Here is a 22330-nt window from a genome sequence, read left to right as displayed (position 1 = left end):
AAATGAGCTGTCTAAGTTGCCTCTGCTTGGCGCGAGAAGATACAGGAGTTCAGTAGGAATTTCAGATCCTCAGTTGTCCACTGAGTGAGCTGGGTAAGTGATCTAACTCTCCCCACTAGTGAAGGGGTTTCAAACAATACTTTCTGGGGCTTTGAGGAATGAAAAAGAACATAGAAGGCACTGTGTTGAGTACCTTCTATGTTCTCTATAACTGTTATCTACTTTTAGAAGAGACTCCTGGACAAGTGTGAGTAGTTGAGGACTTGACTCACTCATGTTGGGTGAAGTGAGTACATGGTGAGGTGACTGAAAGCTACTGTCCTTGCCAAGGCAGTTGACTACTGTTGTTCCTTCCCTGACCCCTAGTAGTTACTTGCTGAGGCTGTCCTGGTATAGGCTTGAGGCTTGACTATGCTGATGCCATGTGGCATGGGGAGACTCTCTTGATCTTTATGACCCAAGTGTTACCCTCAAGATAGCTCAGGGCAGCACATGGGCAGGACCCATTACCTCAGATGCAGAAACCGCCCAAGGAGAGAATTGAGGCAGCAAGACAGAAATTCTATATATTTAGCTTTTTCTCAGGTTTTCCAGGAGGCTGTGCATCAGAAAAAGCAACCTCATAAAGCCTGAGCTCAGGGCAAACCTGGTCATGGGCAGAACTTCCACATGAGCTCTGTTTGCAGACGTCAGAGAGGCAAACAACTCAATTTTCTGAGGACTCATCTCCCTCCTGGTACAGGATGCTTCTAGGTTGGCAAACACAAGGCCTAATGTGGCATGTCTCTTCTTGGATTAGCCTTTGTCGGTAGAGGGGTCAGAGTGGCTTTGAGAATCTCCTGGGGATCCTCGCACTCTAAAGGCCATGGAAGACAGTATGGGACATCCATGCTAAAGCTGTCTGGGGTTTGGGAGGCAGAACTTTCCCTTGGGTTGTGGGTGAGTAGACTAATGAAGAGGTAACCTGGCAAGGTTCTCTTAGGAAACAAGGTCCCCAGGCTTTCAGGCATGAAGCAAGAAGGCCAGCATCATAGGAAGGGCACCCCCCACCCCCAATCTTAAATCTACAGGACCCAATTACTTGGACTTTGCATTTCCCTCAAGTCTGACATTCTATTTTCCCCTCCCTGGTCTGTTCTCAGGCCTGGCTAGGACAGGATCCAGAGCTGTTTCAGGAAGATCCTGCAATCAGGAAGGCCTGCTTCATTTCCAGTCCTCCATCAGCTGTCCCACCCATTGCATCAGACTGGCACTGCTGCTGAGAGGAGCCAGTCCTGCAAGACAAGCCAGAGGGAATTCCAGAGATAAGAGTTTGGTTTCTGGAAAATTCTGACCCATGAAAGAAATCCTGTTAAGAAAGTGTAGAACTGGAAGGGGGAGAAGACAGGACCTGATTCTCAAGAAGCAATGGTGTGGGATCCTGGTCCACAGATTCCCTTAAAACACAGGATCCAAGTGTAAAATTGTATTCAAGACTGCTTGTGCAGTGAAGAATCAGCCAGACATATGAGAAACAATATTCCCTTGCTGAAGTGGCCTGGGGCTCCCTTGGAGCTCAGAAGGGGGCTGGTTCCCCTGCAGACCCCAGGCATCATATCCTAACTCCCTGATCTGAATCTCTTCTTTGCAGGGTCAAATCTTATCACCCTCATCCTCTTTTATCTGGACCTCTGGATCACCTCTGCAGCCTCTTGGTTCTGCTTCATATATCAAAACTGCCCTCTGATCCTTTTCACACACTTTTGCCTAAGAGGCTTCTCTAGAACAGGGTAGTAATATAAGGTCCATGGTCAAATCAAGCTTGCTAGCCAGTTGTGTTGGCAGTAATCCCAATAGCTGGGGAGGCTGAGGCAGGAGATCATGACTTCAAAGCTAGCCTCAGCAATGTAGCGAGACCCCGTCTCTAATAAAATATTAAAAAGGTCTGGGGATGTGGCTCAGTGGTTAAGTGCCCCTGGGTTCAATCCCCGATATGAAAAAAAAAAAAAAAAAAAAAATCTAGCCTGCTGCCTTTTTTTTGCACAACCCATGAGCTAAGAATGTAATTCACAATTTAAAAATCTTATTTGTGGTGATAGGGATTGAACCCAGTGCCTTATGCATGCCAGGCAAGTGCTGTTCCACTGAGCTACATCCTAACCCAAATATCCTCATGTTTTTCCCTGTCCCCCACCAGGGCTGGGGGATGGAAGCTTCATGCAACCAGGCAAGTGTTCTACCACTGAGCTATATGCCCTGCCCTACAATTTTTAAATGGCTGGCAAAAAGTAAAAAGTATATTTTGTAACATATATAAGTTACAAGTGATTTTCCTTTTAAATTTTTTTAGTTGTTGATGGACCTTTATTTTTTTTTAAAATCTTTTTGTAGTTATAGATGTACAGAATGCCTTTATTTATTTTTATGTAGTGCTAAGGATCAAACTCAGTGCCTCACACATGTTAGGCAAGTGCTCTACTACTGAGCTATAGCCCCAGCCCCTGGACATTTATTTTATTTATGTGCCTCACACATGCTAGGCAAGCGTTCCACCACTGAGCTACAACCCTAGCCCCCTAAACGTGATTCTAAGTAAGGTGAGATTATGTACTATCTATGGCTGTGTTCACACAATGGCAGAGTTGTCTAGTTGTTAACAGAAACTGTAAGTTGCACGTCTATTACTCTAGTTGCTTACAGAAATATTTGCTGACTGCTGCTCTGGATTAGGAATTTGGCCATGCTGTTCTACTTAGAGTTCATCAGTGGTTCTCATCAGCTGACACACATCTACCTTTACAGTCTCATCCCAATCTGAACAATTCTTCCTCAAGCCCCGGAACATCTGCCTCTCGTAGTCCCAATACACAAGTGGCATCTGGAAAACATGCAGCCATTCATAAGGAGCAGCCTGGCAGGCATTCCATCCCTTTATTTGGATAGCATTATGGAGAAATGTTTACCAATTTTTTCAGATACCAAATGTAATTTTCATGAACTTTGAGTTCCTCTGATGGATCAGGCACTTCCACAGCTGCTATTCATTTAATCCTCACAACCCTGATGAGGTAGGTGAAACTTCCACTCCATCAAGTGGCAAGTTGTGTAGCAGAGCTAGAACCTGAAGTCAGACCTCTTGCCTCCTGCTGATTCTGAGATGCCTTCACAGAGTTCACCCACCTAATCCACCACTTTAAAGACCTAACAGATGCTTGTGGTATTTCTGTTGTGTGTAGGGTCACAGACCTTATGCTAAATGGGCCCAAAGAGAGGAAGTTTTGTTTTTTTCTGTCATTTCTTTCCAGTTGTCTGTTGCCATGCTATACCTCAACCTTTCAAAGTAGGTTGGGTGAGGACCAAAGGGAAACCCTGCTCTTCTTACAAAAATGCCTGAATTTGAAATTTCACATCTCAAATTTCCTTCTGCTGCTCTGGGGATCAAGGTTTGTTTTGAAGCAGAAGGAAGCTGCTGGAAATCTGGTCTCCATACTAGAGGGTTACCAATGCAAAGGGGGCCAAATTAATTTAACTGTTGACACACCTGCTTTAAAGGAGCCTGAAGAATGCCTCCAGTGGGCTTCTGGGCATAAGCTCTGGACTATCCACATACTTCTTTGAATATTCAGAGGTCCAGAGCTCAGAGAAAATCAACATGGCTGTTGAAGGCCTAGGAAAAAGCAATGCAGGACAGTTGTCTATATGAGACTCTTTATCAACCAGAGAGGAGTTAGGATTACACTAGTCAGTTCATAGAGGCCACAGTGTGAATCTGGTAAAAGGAAAAGCTTGTTCTACGCCCTTTATTATGGGAGATGGCTAAACTGTCACTGGACAGGCTCAGTGATGTGGTATAAGAAGCATCAGGAACTTGAGAAAATGGAATTCTATAAAGTAACCTGACTTTCTTGTAGGTCTAGAACTGACAGTATTAGGAAACATTAAAAAGAAGTTCATCTAGATAGCTCCAAGACAGCTTTTGGCAAAATACAGTAAGACTTAGGAAAGATGGTTAGGTTTAAGATGACAGGAGTGATTTCAAATTTGGTATACGAATTTATATTTGGTATTTCAGGCTGAGAATTTGCAGAGATCTATCTGATGTTGCAAGCATTTTCAGGAGGAGGAACAACTGGGAAAACTGAAACTATGACTAAGTGCCATGAAGCCAGTTTTGGGCAAAAATTCTGATTTGTTCAAATAAAACCCAATATTCCCCCAACCCTCAGAGCAATCACAGTGATGATTTGAAGAGACTCTTTAAATATATCACTGAAAACCTAGTGACCATACAATCAGAGATCTGGCCATAGTGAAACACTTTATACATGTAGGAATAGACAAGGGGATTTCTGAAACACTCATGCTTGGATGTATCAGTACAAGACAGCACATGAGGCTGTGGTCTGCCAGGCAGTGAGGAACAAGCATGATTTATCTGCTGGCAAATAAGTCTCTACTACATCTAATTATTCTTTTATCTAAGTGCATCTTGATCTCAGTCCTGGACATCAAAGTAGTCAATTACTGGCTCCTTTGCTATCTTCTGTAAATTACTGCTTCCAGGATTCCTGAAAAGCAAACAAAAGAACAATCAATCTTTTCTTCTTTGGGGGAAAGAGACTTCAGAAAGTTAAGGATCAGCAGATTAGCCACTTGTGAAGCTTTGATAAGATAGAGAAGCAAATGCCAGCTGGTTGTTATTGAAATTTGGTGTGGGTACACAGGTGTTTTTTTTTTTTTTTTTTGCACTGGGGATTGGACCACATTCCCAGTCCTTTTTTTTTTTTTTAAATTTAGAGACAGGGTCTCACTAAGTTGTAAGTTGTTGAAGCCTTGAGCTTGCTATCCTCCTTTCTTAGCCTACCATGTTGGCTGGAATCACCGGCATGTGCTGCCATGTCTGGCCTTCCATAGTAGTTTTATAGGAAAATCACACAAGTTTAAAAAAAAAAAAAAAAAAAAGGTAGGCTAATGAACAGTGTTCATCAGAGTCCAGGCTGCTTGGTTTCCAGGGGTAGAGAGGAGCTGGCTCTATGGAGCTACATGGCCCTTGGCTGAGGCTGAGACACAGAAACACCAATTGCTCTGACCCTCATGGTGACTCTATAAACTGCTCTTATTATCCTTCCAGAGGTTTTGTGCAGGAAGTACAGAAGAGTTACTGCTAGGACTTCTGAGTGGAAGGCCAGAAAGGAGTAGAGACTCTCTAGGTTTCAGAGTAACTTTCAGACATGCTGCCTTGGTCATAATGGGGCAGCTGGGCTCCCCTCTTGACAAAGGAGAGGAAGAGAGCAAGGATATGCTCTTTCCCTGCTCCTGTTTGAGAAAACATCTGGCAGACTTGCTACTTGCCAACTTGTTTTCTTCTTTAAATCACGAATGTGTTTTTGTGGTAAAAATAATTCAAGCCACTTAGAAGTAGACAACAAAATGTGGAAGTCCCCACTCACCCTCTTCACTGCCCAACTCTTACCCCCAATCCCACTTTCATCTCCAGAGTGACTATTGTTAATTATGTGATGTTCCAGTTCTAAATCATTAGGTATGACAGACTAAATCCATTTTTTACCTATATTGTGGAAATTATGTCCAGTCACTGTACTCCCTGGAGTGAAACTGGCATTACAAACATCAAACTTGTCTTCTGCGGCTTAAACAAATGTGTCTGATAGCCAAATAAACCTTATATATTTGAACATGGCACCTTAAGGCCAAGCCCAGAGAGGCCAGTAGTGGCTGGTGCAGCCCAGGCCAGTTCAGCGCCTGATGGTGTCTCTACCAGCCAGGTCCCTTTGGAAACAGCTGAAGAATTCTTACTTGTCTGTCTGCTGTCTGTGATGAGGAATTGGTGGTGGAGGTCGTATCTGCATTTCCCTTTCAAGCACACCTGTCAGTGTGGTAGGCGGACAAATGGACTTCCCCCTGAAGAGTCAAAAAACACAGTAATGAACAAAGAGGATCACTTGTACAGATAAGCAGACATTCAGAAACTCAGTTTGTGACTTTGGCATTATAATTGCTGAGCACTCTCTACTATGACCTGTCTTCTCTTGGGCATGGTTACTTGCATTCAACCCCATCTCTTCCACCTACCCCTGCTGGGCCTGTTGCCTCATGTTACACTTCACTATTCTTCCTTGGGAAATTCTGACTCCCTTGGGTTCTTTTTAAAAATTTTTTGTGATGCTGGAGAACTGCACATGCTAGAAAAGCTATATTTCCAGACCCAACTTAGGTCCTCCCTTTCCCCTTCTGCCTCATACTACTGCCTAAGTTTCCTTTGATGGTAAAATACTGTTCACATGGTATGCCTTGAATCAGAGTCTGGCATTTGTTCTATTTCTCTCATGGTAGGAAGATGATGCCAGGGAGGGACAGAGGAATAAAAGACAGAAGGGAAAAGGGACAGATATGATGAAAAGGCATACCTTTAGGCCCCCAAGGTCTGTTCCCTCTACCTACAGAAATAAATCCTCTAGCATCTTCCATAGATTAGGGCACACATGAGTCTTTGGGTATATGTGCCTTATGGAATGAAGCATGGAATTCACACTCTGGTTCAGATCTTCAGATCATAATGAAAGGCTGGCCCAGCAAAGTAGCTTTCCCTTTTATTCTTCCAAAAGGAAGAGACAAAAGGAAAGCAAGTCCCAATAGATCCTGCCTCCTGGGTCCCGTTTGCCTTGCTGAGTTCTTCCCGTGACAGTCAGATCAACCTACCTGATGGCAGTGACTACAACGTTGCGCTTTGGTTCACTGTCATAGCTCACGCTCTCCAGACCATAAACTTGGGCCAAGTCATGGATGATCCGGCGGTGGTCTCTGTTCATGGGAGGGAAGCTGTGGCTTTTCTTACTAATCTTTCCCTATATTGAGGAAATAGATAACTGATTGATAACATCATCTTAAAAATAGAAAATGCTTATAACTGGGCTGGGGATATAGCTCCTTTTTATTTTGAGTTAGGGTCTTGCTAAGTGGCTGATGCCCTTGAATTTGTGATCCTCCTGCCTCAATCAACTACTCGAGTCCTGAGATTACAGTGGTGCGCAACTGCACATGGCTTTGGGCCTCTTTTTAAGGAGTTTACCTGCTATTACTCTTTGAGCATTAGTCATACAAAGTTTTATCTTTATCTAAGAGTTTCTGTCCTGACTTTGGAGTAACAAAGAAGGAGTGTGCTATCTAACACACACAGCCCTCTGAGATCTGAGGGCCTTGCAGGAGTTCTAAATATTCTGCTTAGTCATGTGACTATCATTCCTTGTCCAGAGTTTCTTCACCCCCTCTGAGGCACTGAGCTGTGATTTTTATTAGCATTTAATTTGACTGCATATTATTTTCTGCAATGACTGAACCTGGACAAGCTTCCATGGATGTTATAATGCCTGGGTTTTGGGGAAAGATTATAATCCTCAAGCAAACTATGAATTAACTACTCTAGGCTGATGGTGTTTCTAGGACTTGATCTCTTATCAAGCTGGCCTTAGAGGAATGTCCAGTTGGATGTTTTGACTTCACCTTATTCACAGCCTCCACAAGGGTTTCCATTTCCTTCTCAACATCACTGACAAACTTTAAGTCCTTCCTGAAATGAGAAACCACCAGTTAATTTTGTTTGTTTCGGTTCTTCCAGGAATCCCTTCTGCTCACCCTCTGCCTACAAAGTACATACAATGTACAATGCTGGCAGAAAAGAAATCAGGAACTGTCAGATAGCAGACGGCCATGATAAAGGGAGAGAGGGAGGGAGGGAAGGAGGGAGGGAGGGAGGGAGGGGGAGAGAGAGAGAGAGAGAGAGAGAGAGAGAGAGAGAGAGAGAGAGAGAGAGAGAGAGAGAGAGAGTGTGTGAATGAATATGAACAAATATGAGAAGAGAAAGGAGGAGACATAGCCATCAGAGCACCAGGAAACAGGAGAAAAAGAACTACTACTGACCCAAGTAAGAATCATGTAATTGTGAGACTTGGGTGGACAGAGGTGAAATGTGGCTCAGAGATGCTAAGATTTAGTCTACTCTAGCTCTTGATAGGCTCCAACTCCAACCACAGGGCACCCCCCCACCACTAAAGTTCAGTTAAAGAAACAGTTTTGAAAAACTAAGGCAGGATTTTTATTAAACAAAACCCAATCTTTTACAATAGGTAAATAAACTTTGCCTGCCTTAGTCACAGAAGGAGTACATATTAGTTTCTATGTTAAAATACTAAATACTCTCCTAAGCCATTATTAACAGAAAAAAGTTACATACCTGGCATCATCTTTCAAACTATCACTGAATTTTGATCCTGAAGAACGTATATTAAAAGGATCAGAATCATCACTGATATCAAATGCCTCTGCTAACCTCCTGAAAATGAGAGAAGTTTTTGCAAACATAAGGAAAGGAGCAGAGGAAACTATCTTATAAATCAGTCCTTCCTTACCTATAGGAAATATGTTCCAAGACCTCAAATGGATGTTTAAAACTGTAATAGTACCAAGCCCTATGCATGCTATGTTTTCCTATACATACATATCTATGATAAAATTTAATTTATAAATTAGGTACAGTAAAAGATTAATAAAAAAAAAAAACAGAACAGATTTTAGCAATGTTAACATGTGATTTTTTTCCCCCTTAAGTTGAGAACTTTTACCTTTTTATTTATACACTTCATTTCTTCTCTTCGGCAAATCTGAATTGCCAGTCACTACTCTTGTGCTTCAGAGCCATTATTAAGTACAATTATGTGTTATTTGAACATAAACATGTGATATTGCAGTAGTCAATCTAATAACTTAGATGGTTAGTAAGTGGCTACTAGGTGGGTAATGTATTCAGTGTGGATACTGGACATAGACGTGATTCATCTCCCTCACATGATGGAGTGAGGATGGTGTAAAATTTCATCAGGCTATTAACAACAGAGTGAAATTTAAAATCAGTAAATTTCTTACTTTTGGAATTTTCCATTTAATATTTTTGATCTGCAGTTGACTGTGGGTTACTAAAACTGGAAAGCAAAACTGCAGATAAGGGGTGACTACTGTAATAATATATAGGGATTACAATGTCCTAAGTTCCTTATATATTAGCCATTTGATTTCAGTAAAATGGGTGACTAAAAAAAGTAAACAAGATGTGGTATTGTCTTCATAGACTAAAATAAACAAAAAAAGACCTATGTGGGTCTGAGCAAACTGAATATTAGAGATTTGTATTATTTGGGGAAGAGAAGGCTGGTGTATGACGTTACTGGAAATGGTCAATGGGGAATGACTTTCTCTGAGGCTTAACATAGGTACCTAAGCTAGGAAGGTAGCTCTGTGGCAGACTGCATATTTAACATGCACAATGTGTTCAGTCTGATCCCCAGCATCAAACAAAACAAAACAAAACACCCAAATCATAAAATGGACATATAAACACCAAAATTAAAATCCCATCACAAAAATCTGGAAAATAAGAGCAGAAAGAATTTCACTGGGAAACATATGTACCATATTTGTTTGTTTAAGACACGGTTTCCTTATCTTGCCTAAGCTGGTCTCAAAACTCATGGGCTCAAGTGATCCTCCTGCCTTGGCCACCTGAGAGGTGGGTTTATAGACACATGCTATGCAATGGCTTAAATTTTCCTATTTTTTTTTAAAACAGTCTTAATTTTCAGAATTCTTGGAGGGAGATCCTTTGATGTTTTTCTTAGTAGGCCACCAATTCAAATTTAAGTTTTTTTTTTTTTTAAAGAGAGAAAGAGAGAGAGAGAGAGAGAGAGAGAGAGAGAGAATTTTTACTGGGCAACTACTATGTGTCATATGTGTCAGGCTTGTGACAAGAGCCTTATATGTCTTCCTTAATTTTAATATATTAATCCTCACAAAAACTCTGGGAAGTAGATATTATTATTGTCACTAATATACAAATTTTTAACAAAAATTAAAGCTTAGGGAGAATATGTGACTTGCTGAAGGTTATAAAGCTACGTGATTTGTAAAGATAGGATTCAAATCTAGATAATCTGACTTTGGAGCTCTGGACAGCTCAGACTACTATATAATACTACCACTCAACTACACAAAGACATATTTTCATATTTTGGACACCTGTGAATTTAGAACATTTCTGAACATCTGGGACTCCTACTTCACATTTTACAACTAAGAATACTAACTGATGGTTATCAAAAGGGCATGGGTTTGAACAGCACTTGCTAGAAAATTCCCATGAGAGTCACAGCAAGGGAACTTTGAACAGCATTTTTGCTGAAAGCACTATAGTTTGGCACAACCAATTTGAACACTTGGAAGAATCTATTAAAGCTGAACATAGGTATACTTTATTAATCAACAATTGTACTCCTAAGTTATTTGTTTCCACTGGATATAAACTTAGGAGTACATATATAGCAAAGCAAGAATAAAAATATTCTTGGGGGCTGGGAATGTAGCTCTGAGGCACAATGCTTGGAAAGTAAGTGCAAGATCCCAGGTTCAATCCCTAGCACCTCACAAAAGAAGAAGTTCTTAACAGCATTATTTGTAATAGCCCAATAGCAGAATGGTTATGGATATATTAATGCAATAATATGCAAAAACGAAGATGAATTCAGTGCTGCTACTTGCAACAACAGAAATGAGTGTCACAAATGTAATGAAAGAAACCAAACACAAACCATATGATTTCATTTATATAAAGTTCAAAAACAGATAAGACTCAAGTCAGGACAGATAATTTTGTGGGCTACATGAGAGGACTCTGATAATTTTCTACTTCTTGACTTCAGTATTGTTTATACCACTGTAGCCCACTGATCTTTACACTTATATGCTGTACTTCAATAGAAAGAATTCATTTAAAAAAATATTTATTTTTTAGTTTCAGATGGACATAATATCTTCATTTTATTTTTATGTGGTGCTGAGGATTGAACCCAGTGCCTCATGCATGCCAGGCGAGAGCGCTACCACTTGAGCCACATCCCGAGCAGAATTCATTTTAAGATTGTTACCTCTGTTGGAATCAGGAAGTTGGCCAGTCACTAAATAATTATGTTGTGGCATCACGCCCAAATCCACCCAGCTCACGCTTCTGAAATATGCTGAAACTACCTGAGTAGTTTATCCTTAGACAATTCAATTCTTGACGATCATATTTCTCTTTCTGACAGCAGTGAAAGACTCAGTAGATGTTGAGTGACAAAAGGGTTGCTTCCTCCCATTAATTAATAGGGCTCAGTGACAAGTAGATAACAAGCTGTTGAAACTACTTACTTTTTCCTTTCCAAGGCTGAACACTCCTCATCACACTCCAGCCTTGATAAGCAAATGAAAAAAAATTAGTCAGGACACAGGTTCTACAGTTCCTATCCAGCAAGAAAGTCTTACTTAGATCACAGCAGACTCTTGCCAAAGGACTTTTCTTCAGGCCGCTTGTGAGGCTTGTGAGGTCAACTACTTTTCAGGATTCATTAGCAACTCCTGCCCTGTGAATCTCATTGTTTCCCCTGGTCTCTAGGTTATGGGAATCTAGGAGTCCTCAATGGGCATGTTCTCTGGATGCTCTGCCTTCAAAATGCTCCCCAGGGACCCTTCTGGCAGTCCCACCTCCCTTCTTATATTCAGCCACCACTCTGATTCTCTGTTTTCCTGTGGGCTGGGCTGGGCACATCTAGGACTCTGCTTACTCTATCAACTGTCTAAAGTGAAACTGGAAAATATCCTCTGGTCTTAGCTACATCTTGAGTGGGACTCCTTGGGTTTGGAGTGGGTATGGTCTCAACATCAAAGTGTATTGAATACCTGCTGTGAGTGAGCTCCATTGTGGGAGACTGAAATAAATGAATGTGCCCTACCCATGAGAAACCAAGTCTAATTAGAGAAAGAAGTCACCTTACACATTTTAAAAATTACCTGGCTTGTTGAATTTCCTTCTTGGTAATTAACTTGCTGATCTCCACTGAATCTCCAAGCTGCATGTCTGTTATTTTAGAGGCCATAGAAATAGCAGCTATTCTGAAATATTGAAAAGAGAATAGACATTGCAGTTTCACAAGAAACTCCCCATGCTAGAAACACAGAACACCGCTTTTAAAGCCAATCCACCACAAGACAGTTTGTGTGGCCTTGGAATCCTATCTTACAAACTACCTACTGTTTGTGGCATGAGTCCTCATGAGGTTTTAAGCAGCTACACAGGAAGTGATGAGGTAACCCAACTCCTCAGTACACCTGAGCATTCAGGCCAATGCCTAGCACTCAGCAGGTTTTCATAAATAGCCAATTTGATGTTTGTGTATTTGCAAAGTCCTATATCTAAGGCCTACCTCAACATCTAATCAGAAACACCCATACCAGTCATTCCCTAACACCTCCATCCCTGCACTCAGATCCCTGTATGACCACACAAATTCCAAAACTTTAAAAGGCTAAAAAGATCCCTCCCAGAACAATTAGAAAAACTTGACTGGGGAAGGGGCACCTTTAGGCAGTGGGATATTAAAGCAATTTATCTAACTTCAGGATATCTTTTCTTTATCTCATAATTTAATAAGACCAAAAGGGGGAAAGTGAGAGAGAGAGAGGAGAAGAAAAAGATTCTCTTACTTTTAGGAAACTTGCAAGGATCTTCCAATAAACACATGAATCCCCTTCATCTACGTCTACCAATTGTTAACATTTCTATAGCACTAACCTTTGATAGGTACTGGATGCTTCAGAGCAAATCACCATTTCTTTTCTTCGTCCACATTCACACTGTAGCTCTACCTGAAATAAAATTAACATGGAACGACTCTTAGCACATGTGAATCATGTGTTAAGCAGGCTTTGCTTCTAAGAGTTCTCTTAAATGAAACCATGGCAAGAGAGTCAGTGAACAGCCACATTCGAAGATGGAAGAAGCTAACACATGTGCATTTTCCTTGTTGTGTGCATGGGTTAATGGGATTGAACCCAGGGCCTCACACATGCTAGGTAAGTAAGCACTCTACCACTGAGTTACATCCCCATCCCCTTTAAAAATTTATTTATTTATTTTTGGCTGGGTGTGGTGATGCATGCTTGTAATCCTAGCGGCTTGGGAGCCAGAGGCAAGAGGATTGTGAGTTCAAAGCCAGCTTCAGCAATTTAGCGAGGCACTAAGCAACTCAGTGAGACCCAGTCACTAATAAAATATAAAACAGGGCTGGGGATGTGGTTCAGTGGTTGAGTGCCTTTGAGTTCAATCCCTGGTACACCCACTCCAACCAAAGAAATTTATTTTTGAGACAGGGTTTTGCTAAGTTCCAGAGGCTGGCCTTGAACTTATGATCCTTCTGCTTCAGCCTCCTGAGCATCTGGGATTTTAGATGTGTGCCACTGTTCCTAGCTAACACATGTAAATTGAAAATGTGGTAGCTGACATGCTAGGAGGGATGTGTCCTATATATAATGCCCCTTTCTAGAAACTACTCTGTTCTTAATCCGGCATGAAGGATCAGAATGAAGTTTATACCACTGAACCAGAGGTGGATACTTGCTTGATCCCTCATATCCAGCCAAGTTTCCTACATGCTCCCACAGCACCCTCTCTAAGGATATAACTACTCCTCTATGATACCATATCTGATCTATCTGATTAATTATTTAGTATCTGGACCATCAAATTATAAGGGACCATGTTTATTACCTCATACAATTTTTTAAAAATACTCAGACATTATACATTTATTGAATAAATGGAGTTGACAGGGTCTCCTGAGAATGTGACTGAAGGGAGACACAGAATGTGGTCAGATGACAGTAGGGTATCTGCTGAACTAAAAAGCCATACCAAGTTGGCAAATAGAAATCTTTATGATTTATACCATCTTTCTCTTGCTACCTTAACTTGGAGTTCCTTGCAACCAATGTTTCCTGATTGATTAAGGTGCATGGTCAGGGTCTGCTTAGTCAGTTCTAGATTTACTAGCAGCCCCAGAGTCAGTGTTCCATCAGAAGTCAGAAATACCCACCTTGGCTTTGCAAGCAGTCACTGGACAGGGTGAGCTGGGGTGGCAAGATGCCATACATGGGTGGCCACAGTCAGCTCTGGGTGTGGTGCAGGGCTGTTTGCAGGCCTCATCCACAAGACATTCTCCTTTATGACAGAGTCTCTGACACTTGTGCATCCCACATGGTAGCGTAGCACTGCAGGGTAATCCGCAAGAGATATCAACCAGGTGACAGGGGATGTTGCTTCGTAACTAGGAAAGACAGAAGTAGCCAGATTCTCATCTCCGTGTGGGATGTAGGGTGAGATTTAATTTACCTTTAGAACATTTTTGAGCTTTGCTCTTTTTATTTGAAAACAATTAATTTGATTTTCAAAGTCAAAAAGGAGTAGTTTGACAAGAAAATAAATGTGAACTTTAATAATAATTATGTTTGCTATGATCCAAAAAATTTGTGGCAGCAGCTAAGTGTGACCTGAGACAAACTTTCTAAGGTAGTCAACAGGAAATTAAATCAGATAACTAGAAAGTACTTCAAAACTGCAATGACTGGGCTGGGTTGTAGTTCAGTGGTAGAGCACTTGCCTAGCACATGTGAGGCACTGGGTTCGATCCTTAGCACCACATAATAAAAACAAAAGTACTGTGTCTGTCTACAACTAAAGATACTTGAAAACAAACAAACAACTGCTATGATCAATAAGGAAAGGAAAAAAGGAGGAGGAGCATGAAAATAAGAAGGCAGATTAGTGGTGTAGAGAAAGGGAACAGAGGGTAAGGGAGGAGGGATGAGAAAAGGGAGGAACTGTGGAATGAAACTGACCAAAATTATATCATGTACATATATTAATATATCACAGTGAATTCCAACTTTATATCTATCTATAAAGTGCCAATTAAAAAATAATAAATAAATAGAAGAAAGACCAGTATAGTAAAAGAAGGGACGGGGAGAGAGGAGGGTAGGGAAATACAAAGTACTGGGACTGAAATGGAGCAAATTATATTACATGCATGTATAATTATGTCAAAATGAATTCACTATTATGTATAACTATAATGCACTAATAAAACATTAAAATAAAGAAAAAAACATGGGAAAACTTTATTTTTTAAATTTTTTTATGTTTTAGAGAGAGAGACGGGGGGGAGGGGAGGAGAGGAGAGAGTTTTTTAATATTTATTTTTCAGTTTTGGCGGACACAACATTGTTGTTTGTATGTGGTGCTGAGGATCGAACCCGGGCCGCATGCATGCTAGGCGAGTGTGCTACTGCTTAAGCCACATCCCCAGCCCCAATGGGAAAACTTTAAAAAACCAAAATTCTATGACTAAACTGGGAGGATCAGAAGACATCTTGCTTTTTCAGACTATGAAGGCACCAAGTCGACAGACTAACCATTTTACATGCTGGGGCTGGGGACAATCTTGGCCTAGGGTTCTGAGATAGGTGGCAGGACTGTTTTATGTGCTTAATATTCAACTCTCCTCACATCTTCCAAATAATTGTCTCATAACTTCAGGCAGCCCTGTCATTTAAAAAATTAAGAGGCAATAGTAACCCCCAATTTATTTTTTCTCAAGAAATTGCATGGTTCCACATTTCCCAACTGCAGGAAAAATGTCTTAAAATTTTACTTCTGTGGAACCAAAGTTTACTCTCACATATTCACTCACATTCCTTCAAGAACCCTCAAAATGAGGAATACACTTCAACTTCAGTGACATATAACTTTTGAAGAGGACATATGTTTCCAATTGTTTTGGAATTAGTATTCGGGTAGAATATAGTTCCTAATCATTAAACATTTACCTATTCTAGTACCAGGGCATAAATTCTGGCTAATGCTCTATCCTCTGTCATCTTCTTCCCACATTGCTTACCTACCTCCTCATGACCATTCAGTATGTTATTTCCCCCAAATGCCTTCAAGACCCCTTCACCCTTTCAGTATTCTGTATTTTCCACATTATTGCATTTATAATTGCCTGTTTTCCTGTCTGCTTCCCACCCAAGTGAAGGTCGCACAAGGGCAGGGTCATGTCAATCTTGTTAACAAGATTGGAGCCACATCTCCAGCCCTCTTTATTTTTTGAGACAGGGTTTCACTAAGTTGCTCAAGGCCTTGCTAAGCTGTTGAGGCTGACCTCGAATTTATGATCTTATTACCTCAGCTTCCTGAGTCACTGGGATTATAATGTGTGCCAGTATGCTTGGCTAGTTAATTTCTTCAAACACACACACACACATACATATATTTAGTTGAGATGGACACAGTGCCTTTATTTTATTTTTACGTGGTGCTGAGGATCGAACCTAGTGCCTTCCACATGCAAGGTGAGCACTCTACTACTAGCTATAACCCTAGCCCTAGTGTTAGGGTGAATATGCCAAACCTATTACCTAGCACATAGTAGATACTCAATATTTGTTGAAAGAAGTGTGGCTAAGTCATCAATACAAAGATGACACATAGATGTCTTAGAATGGATAAACTCGCAGAGGAAGTGAGATTTATAGAGGAGATAAAGATGAAGGACTGTGACTTGAGAACTACTCACAGGAAATAAGTGGAGAAAAATATGTCCATCAAGATAAGAAAATAATACTAAAAGCATGTTGTTACAGATGTCAAGAGAATTTCAAGAAATGTTGGCTAATGTGTTATGGAGTAAAAAGATCAGGTATTATTATCTTAATCAGATAATAATAATGTATCTGTATCAACACATGCCTGGTAGATTATACACCAAGAATGTTAAAGGATATATATCTCTTTCTTGGGCTGGGGTATAGCTCAGTGGTAGGAGGTTTGCATAGCACACACATACTGGGTTCAATCCCCAGTACTAATTCCCTTTGCCCACCTGTAAAGTACTCTCTTGGAAGCAGAACTTTAAATATGCTTTTAAAAAAAATCTTTATTTTATTTTCATGTGGTGCTGAGGATTGAACCCAGTGCCTCATACATGCTAGGTAAGCGCATTACCTCTGAGCCACAACTCCAACCCTAAATATACATTTTTAAAATAGAAATTTCAAGCATTTAAAGGTTTATAGTGGACAATGCCAAATATGGCTTAGAGATTAAGAATGAGAATGGAAGTCCTTCAGGGTACTGGAGGACGGCATTCGAGTCCAGTGGTTGGGAATGGGGAGTTGCATAGGGATGAGAGAACAAACCGGGCAGCTAGGATACAGTCCATTTCTACTCTTATTGAAATACTTCTTCCTAGGCTAGTAACTCCACTTTCATGCCAGTTAACTTAGAAGTTCTGTTTTTGAACATAGCATGTGTTCTCAAGGTCAACTAGGCTGAATTTCATTAGTTGTAATGAGTATAGAGAATAATAAAACAGACTCAAACTGCTACCTACTCAATGATTTCACTTTTGTGATATTCTGGAAAGAACTACAGTATTGGGACAGACAACAACAATAAAAAAAAAAAAGGAAAAAAGTGGCAACAGAAAGCTTCTTCTTGGAGGAAGTTTAGTTTGAGAAATGATCAAACTAACAGCTCTTAAGTAATTAAATTATAAATCTCTGGCTGGAACAATGAAAACCTGAGAGAAAACTTACCTCATGTTTGCCCATGCACCACTTCTGAGTTAGGAAAGTACAAGGGGGACATTTCTCCTCACTATGACAAGAATGATATACTGCAGAAAAAGAAAGGTAACATTAGGTATGATTTCTTTTTTTAAAAAAATTAATTAATTAATTTATTTTTTAGGTGTAGATGGACACAACACAATGCCTTTATTTTTATGTGGTGCTGAGGATCGAACCTGGGTCCCGCCGGTGCTAGGCGAGCGTTCTACAGCTGAGCCACAATCCCAGCCCCATTAGGTATGATTTCTTTTCTTTTCTTTTTTTTTTTTAAATAAAGAGAGAGTGAGAGAGAGAGGGGGACAGAGAGAGAGAGAGAGAGAATTTTAATATTTTTTTTTCTTAGTTCTCGGCGGACACAACATCTTCGTTTGTATGTGGTGCTGAGGATCGAACCCGGGCCGCACACACGCTAGGCGAGCGCGCTACCGCTTGAGCCACATCCCCAGCCCATTAGGTATGATTTCTAAGCAAAGCCACACATATATGCCATTTATAACATTTACGTGTTATAATATACGCATGTAGGTCTATATATTGTAAACAGCATATGAAATAGAACATTTAAATTCTGGAGCAGGGAGTGTTTTTCTAAGTGGACAGAGGAACATAAAAAGCACCTGGTTTTACATTAAAGTGTTGAAAGATGAGATGAGTAGGAAAGAGAAACCAAATCAAGATGGGAAGAAATATGCCAAATCCCAGAAGCAGAGAGGTGACAGCTTTCTCACCATGTCCTGCAGACAGTCACCTGGTCTGTTCATTTTACTACATTATTATTTTCACTCTACCTTATGCTACAACTGCTCACTGGTACACAGATACCTTTGCCACGTATTCCATCTAAAATAATTATGCTGACTCCTTTCGATATCATTATTGTCAATAAGAGGTACTTCACTAAAACTTGTCCCCTACAACAAAACTTTTCTTGACTGACCACACTCTATCCTAAGCTTCCTCACATTCTCTGTAAGGCTTGCTGCCATGCCATCCGGTTCATGTACATACAAGTTGGTTGTGTTGTGTGTACTTAATTACCATTCTCTTCCTGCCAGGGAAAACATAAGAACCTCAAAGCTATGGGTTTTTAAAAAAATTCTTCGGAAGCTTTGATACCATGCTGAATATACAACAAACACTCAAGAAAATGGCAATGAATGCAGAACAAAAGCAGGCCAAAACAACAAAATTCACAAGCAGTTAAGTTCTTACTAAGGACATTACCGAGCAGGTTTTGAACTTCATTGAAAAAAGGGGGTTGGAGTTGCGTGTGGCCTGGACACTTACTTCATGATTGTGTGAACACTGTAGTATGAGTTTATAAACTTTGCTGGGAGAGCTGGTTCCAGGGAAGAAAGGGACTTTTTATTTCATGAGGAATTTGCTTATTCTTTTTAGTCTATTAATTAAAAAAAAAGGAGGTCAAGTCTGAATCATATGATCAGAGTTCACTGAAAGTATTAAATCTGGGGCCTTGATTATTTTAAATTTGTCTCTGAGGCTTGTTAAAATAAAATGATGGAAAAATAAAATAAAACAAACAATGGGCACAATACAGTCCTAGGAAAAAGTCAGCAACTGGACTAGACAGATATGAAAAATGACTGATGTCAAGTAGTTTTTGGGGTGGTGTCAAAAGCAGTTTAATCAGAGAAAAAGTGGAAAGAACTCAAATGTCCAGCAACACAAGACTGATTAAATAAACTGGCTGACTCATGTAACAGAGTACTCTATTGTCATTAAAAATCTATATTGGCATTAGAGTGTTTGCCTAGCATGTATGAAGCTCTGGATTCAATTTCCAGTTACACACATACCCCATATTGTAGAAAATCTTAGTGATAAAGAGAAAAATGTATCTAATTCTTAGGAGATGATATAATTAACAACTTAATGTTAACCTTTTGACTTCATTACTTTTATTCTCGCTTTATTTTATTTAATATACATTGCTTCTGTAACAGCAAAAACCCGTTATTTTATTTTTTAATTGTAGTTGGACAATACATTTATTTAATTTATTTTTTATATGGTGCTGAGGATCAAACACAAGGCCTCGCACATGCTAGGCAAGCGCTCTACCACTGAGCCACAAACCCAGCCCCTCAAGTTACTCTTAATTTTGTCAGGAATGTTCAACTTTGAAATATGCACCAAAAGTGGAGGTCACAAAGAAAAGTCCTTGAAAGACAAGACCAAGTAGGGGTTCTTCCACCCTTCTGGGTGTGCCTGAAAAACCACAGAATAAAGCAACAGACTTTGCTTATGGGTCCAAACTGGAGCCCTGATAATAGACTTACCTTCACAGAAGCACAGTGAGCAAGGGACAGCCATCTCAGCATGACCTCAGCACATGAAGACAGTTACATGGCAACATCCTCAGAGACATGGTATGAGCAGGCTGTGAGATAGAGAAGATGGGACTCACCTGGATGTTCACATTCATGGATTCTGGCACAGGTTTGGGTACACTCCGGAGGCCTAGTACCACAAGGAACTGGAGGGTAGATCACTGATGCTCCACAGTGGCAGGTTAATTCATCAAAACCTGGTAGGTAAGGCAAAAAAATCCTCTTTTAGTTTGGGATGTGGATGCCATATTAAATGAAGATGCAAACATTTATTGTTGTTTGTGGTTTTAGATAATTTGGAAGAGGGCTATTAAAAAATAAAAAGGTTTCTATTTTATTAAGCTTTTATTTATTTTTTTTTTTTTAAAGAGAGAGTGAGAGAGGGGAGAGAGAGAGAGAGAGAGAGAGAGAGAGAGAGAGAGAGAGAGAGAGAGAGAGAGAGAGAGAGAATTTTCAATATTTATTTATTTATTTAGCTCTCGGCGGACACAACATCTTTGTTGGTATATGGTGCTGAGGATCGAACCCGGGCCGCACGCATGCCAGGCGAGCTCGCTACCGCTTGAGCCACATCCCCAGCCCTAAGCTTTTATTTTATTAAAGTTGACCGGGTGAAAAAGGTACAAACAGATATCAAGTGTTCTACTTACCACTCTGAGTCTGACAACTCCCCAATACTTTTCCCAACACGTTTCTATTAGAAGGTTATATTAATGACTATGAGTTTTTACTATTACACAAAATTTGTCAATATTTCAAAGATCTGAATAACCCAGGGAATATTTATCTGCCAAATGATCAGTGTATTGTATTATAAAATCAAGCATGGGTAAAAGATCCATTCAAAGTATAAGAGAGACCAATGTATTTTAATGTGACAGAATAAAAACAATACTAACTCATGTCGTTTCTGTAATGAGGTTGAGTTTTGGTATAACACCAAAGAACAGTATCCACAATTATTCAAGAAAGTTTAAAAAACATTCTTCACTCTTCCAAATAGCTATCTATGTGAGGCTGGATTTTTTTTATATGTCTCAACTGCACTGTAACAGATAAAATGCAGAAGCTGATTACAGTATCTTGTACTAAGCCAGGCATCCAATAGTGTATTTTTTTCAAAGTAGAGATTTTTTAAAATTAAAAAAGTGATTAATGTTAACCTGCAATGCGTATATTACTATTATCTTAAAATGAAATAATAGGGCTGAAGATGTGGCTCAAGCGGTAACTCGCTCGCCTGGCATGTGGGGTGGGTGGGTGGGTGGGTTTGATCCTCAGCATCACATGAAAAGAGCTCTTCAGAGTCCTCAATTGTTTGAAGAATATAAATGTGTCCCAAGACCAAATAGCTTACTAACTGCTGCTAATAACACTGCTAATATAGAAGACTGCCAAGGGCAGAAGCTAGGTCAATAATACATAGAAGGGAGTTATCAGAAGAGGAATCCATTAGTGAATTAACCCCTATCTCAGGGTCACTGCTCATATCTCAAGTTTCATACATCCAGGGACTGTAAGACAGCAATAAAAAATAACTTTAAAAAACCTCAACATATCTGAAATACTAAGATTTAGTTCAATAATGCACATCAATCTAAGCAAACAAATCTCAAAATTTAGTATGCCTGAGTTTCCTAGGAAACTCTCATAACTAAGTATATAGTAAAGACACTCACTAGCTTGCCAGCATGTCTGACAGTTCCCTCGATGACAAGGTTCTTCACACCTATGAAGGCCACAACGAAGTTTCCTCCCACAAATCAAAGGACACTTGTGCTCCTTATCCTGAGGGGAGAGATTTCTATTTGTTCACAAAATGGTCTCCATTTTATGTTTTCTATAAATAAGATTAACTTGCAAAAACAAAGCTTTATATAATTAAGTATGAAATAATGTCTAGGAATAGCTTCAAAATAACCAGGGAGGAGGAAGTCGGTTAGGGTATGGATAAAACAAGATTAGTCATGATTTGGGCACTACTGAAGCTGGATGTTATGTACATGTGAGTCACTATACTAATATCACTGCTTTTGCATATGCTTGATTTTTGATAATCAAAAGCATTTAGGCCTTCAAACACTGCTTATCAATCTTGGTAGAAAGCGCAATTTCATCATTCTTCACCTTGTCAATATATACATTTTTTTTAAATGACAATTATGTATTACCTTGTTATTGGTGCTGTTATTTTGTTTGTACACATTTGTGTATATACATATACTCACAGATATACATATCACATATGTACATGTTATCTTGTCATGTACATATGACACACACCCATATATGTATATACGATAAGATATATCAATAGTTGAGTTATGTTTCCTTTAATTAATTCCACAGAAGTGAATATTCCAAATAAATGTAACTCACTCCTGTAAAATGCCATACTCAGGGGTAAGGTTGTGGCTCAGTGGTACAGCACT

At 39.9% G+C, this 22330-nt stretch overlaps 1 protein-coding gene across 3 annotated transcripts in view; it reads right to left on the bottom strand.

Moving 5' to 3' along the window:
- Nfx1 (nuclear transcription factor, X-box binding 1) overlaps positions 1–22330 on the bottom strand; it is a 67299-nt gene that overhangs the window by 3732 nt on the left and 41237 nt on the right. Inside the window, exons 13-25 of one of the 3 annotated variants that reach the window (XR_013343440.1) lie at positions 21578–21686; positions 19976–20095; positions 17515–17594; positions 13953–14183; positions 12653–12726; positions 11872–11973; positions 11233–11274; positions 8231–8329; positions 7501–7567; positions 6700–6845; positions 5797–5901; positions 3521–4547; positions 3–2857 (exon numbers count right to left, since the gene is read on the bottom strand). Coding sequence is in view for 1 of the 3 variants with exons in the window: in XM_077797052.1 (XP_077653178.1) it covers positions 4475–4547; positions 5797–5901; positions 6700–6845; positions 7501–7567; positions 8231–8329; positions 11233–11274; positions 11872–11973; positions 12653–12726; positions 13953–14183; positions 17515–17594; positions 19976–20095; positions 21578–21686 (1248 nt within the window). In the remaining 2 variants the exon portion in view is untranslated. Of the gene's footprint in view, positions 1–2; positions 4548–5796; positions 5902–6699; positions 6846–7500; positions 7568–8230; positions 8330–11232; positions 11275–11871; positions 11974–12652; positions 12727–13952; positions 14184–17514; positions 17595–19975; positions 20096–21577; positions 21687–22330 lie in introns of those variants that run through there. The other 2 variants (XR_013343439.1, XM_077797052.1) reach the window with 2 other exon arrangements.

This window comes from Urocitellus parryii, chromosome 4 (genome assembly GCF_045843805.1).
Source record: "Urocitellus parryii isolate mUroPar1 chromosome 4, mUroPar1.hap1, whole genome shotgun sequence".
NCBI lineage: Eukaryota > Metazoa > Chordata > Mammalia > Rodentia > Sciuridae > Urocitellus > Urocitellus parryii.
This window is presented reverse-complemented; position numbering and strand designations above follow the sequence as displayed.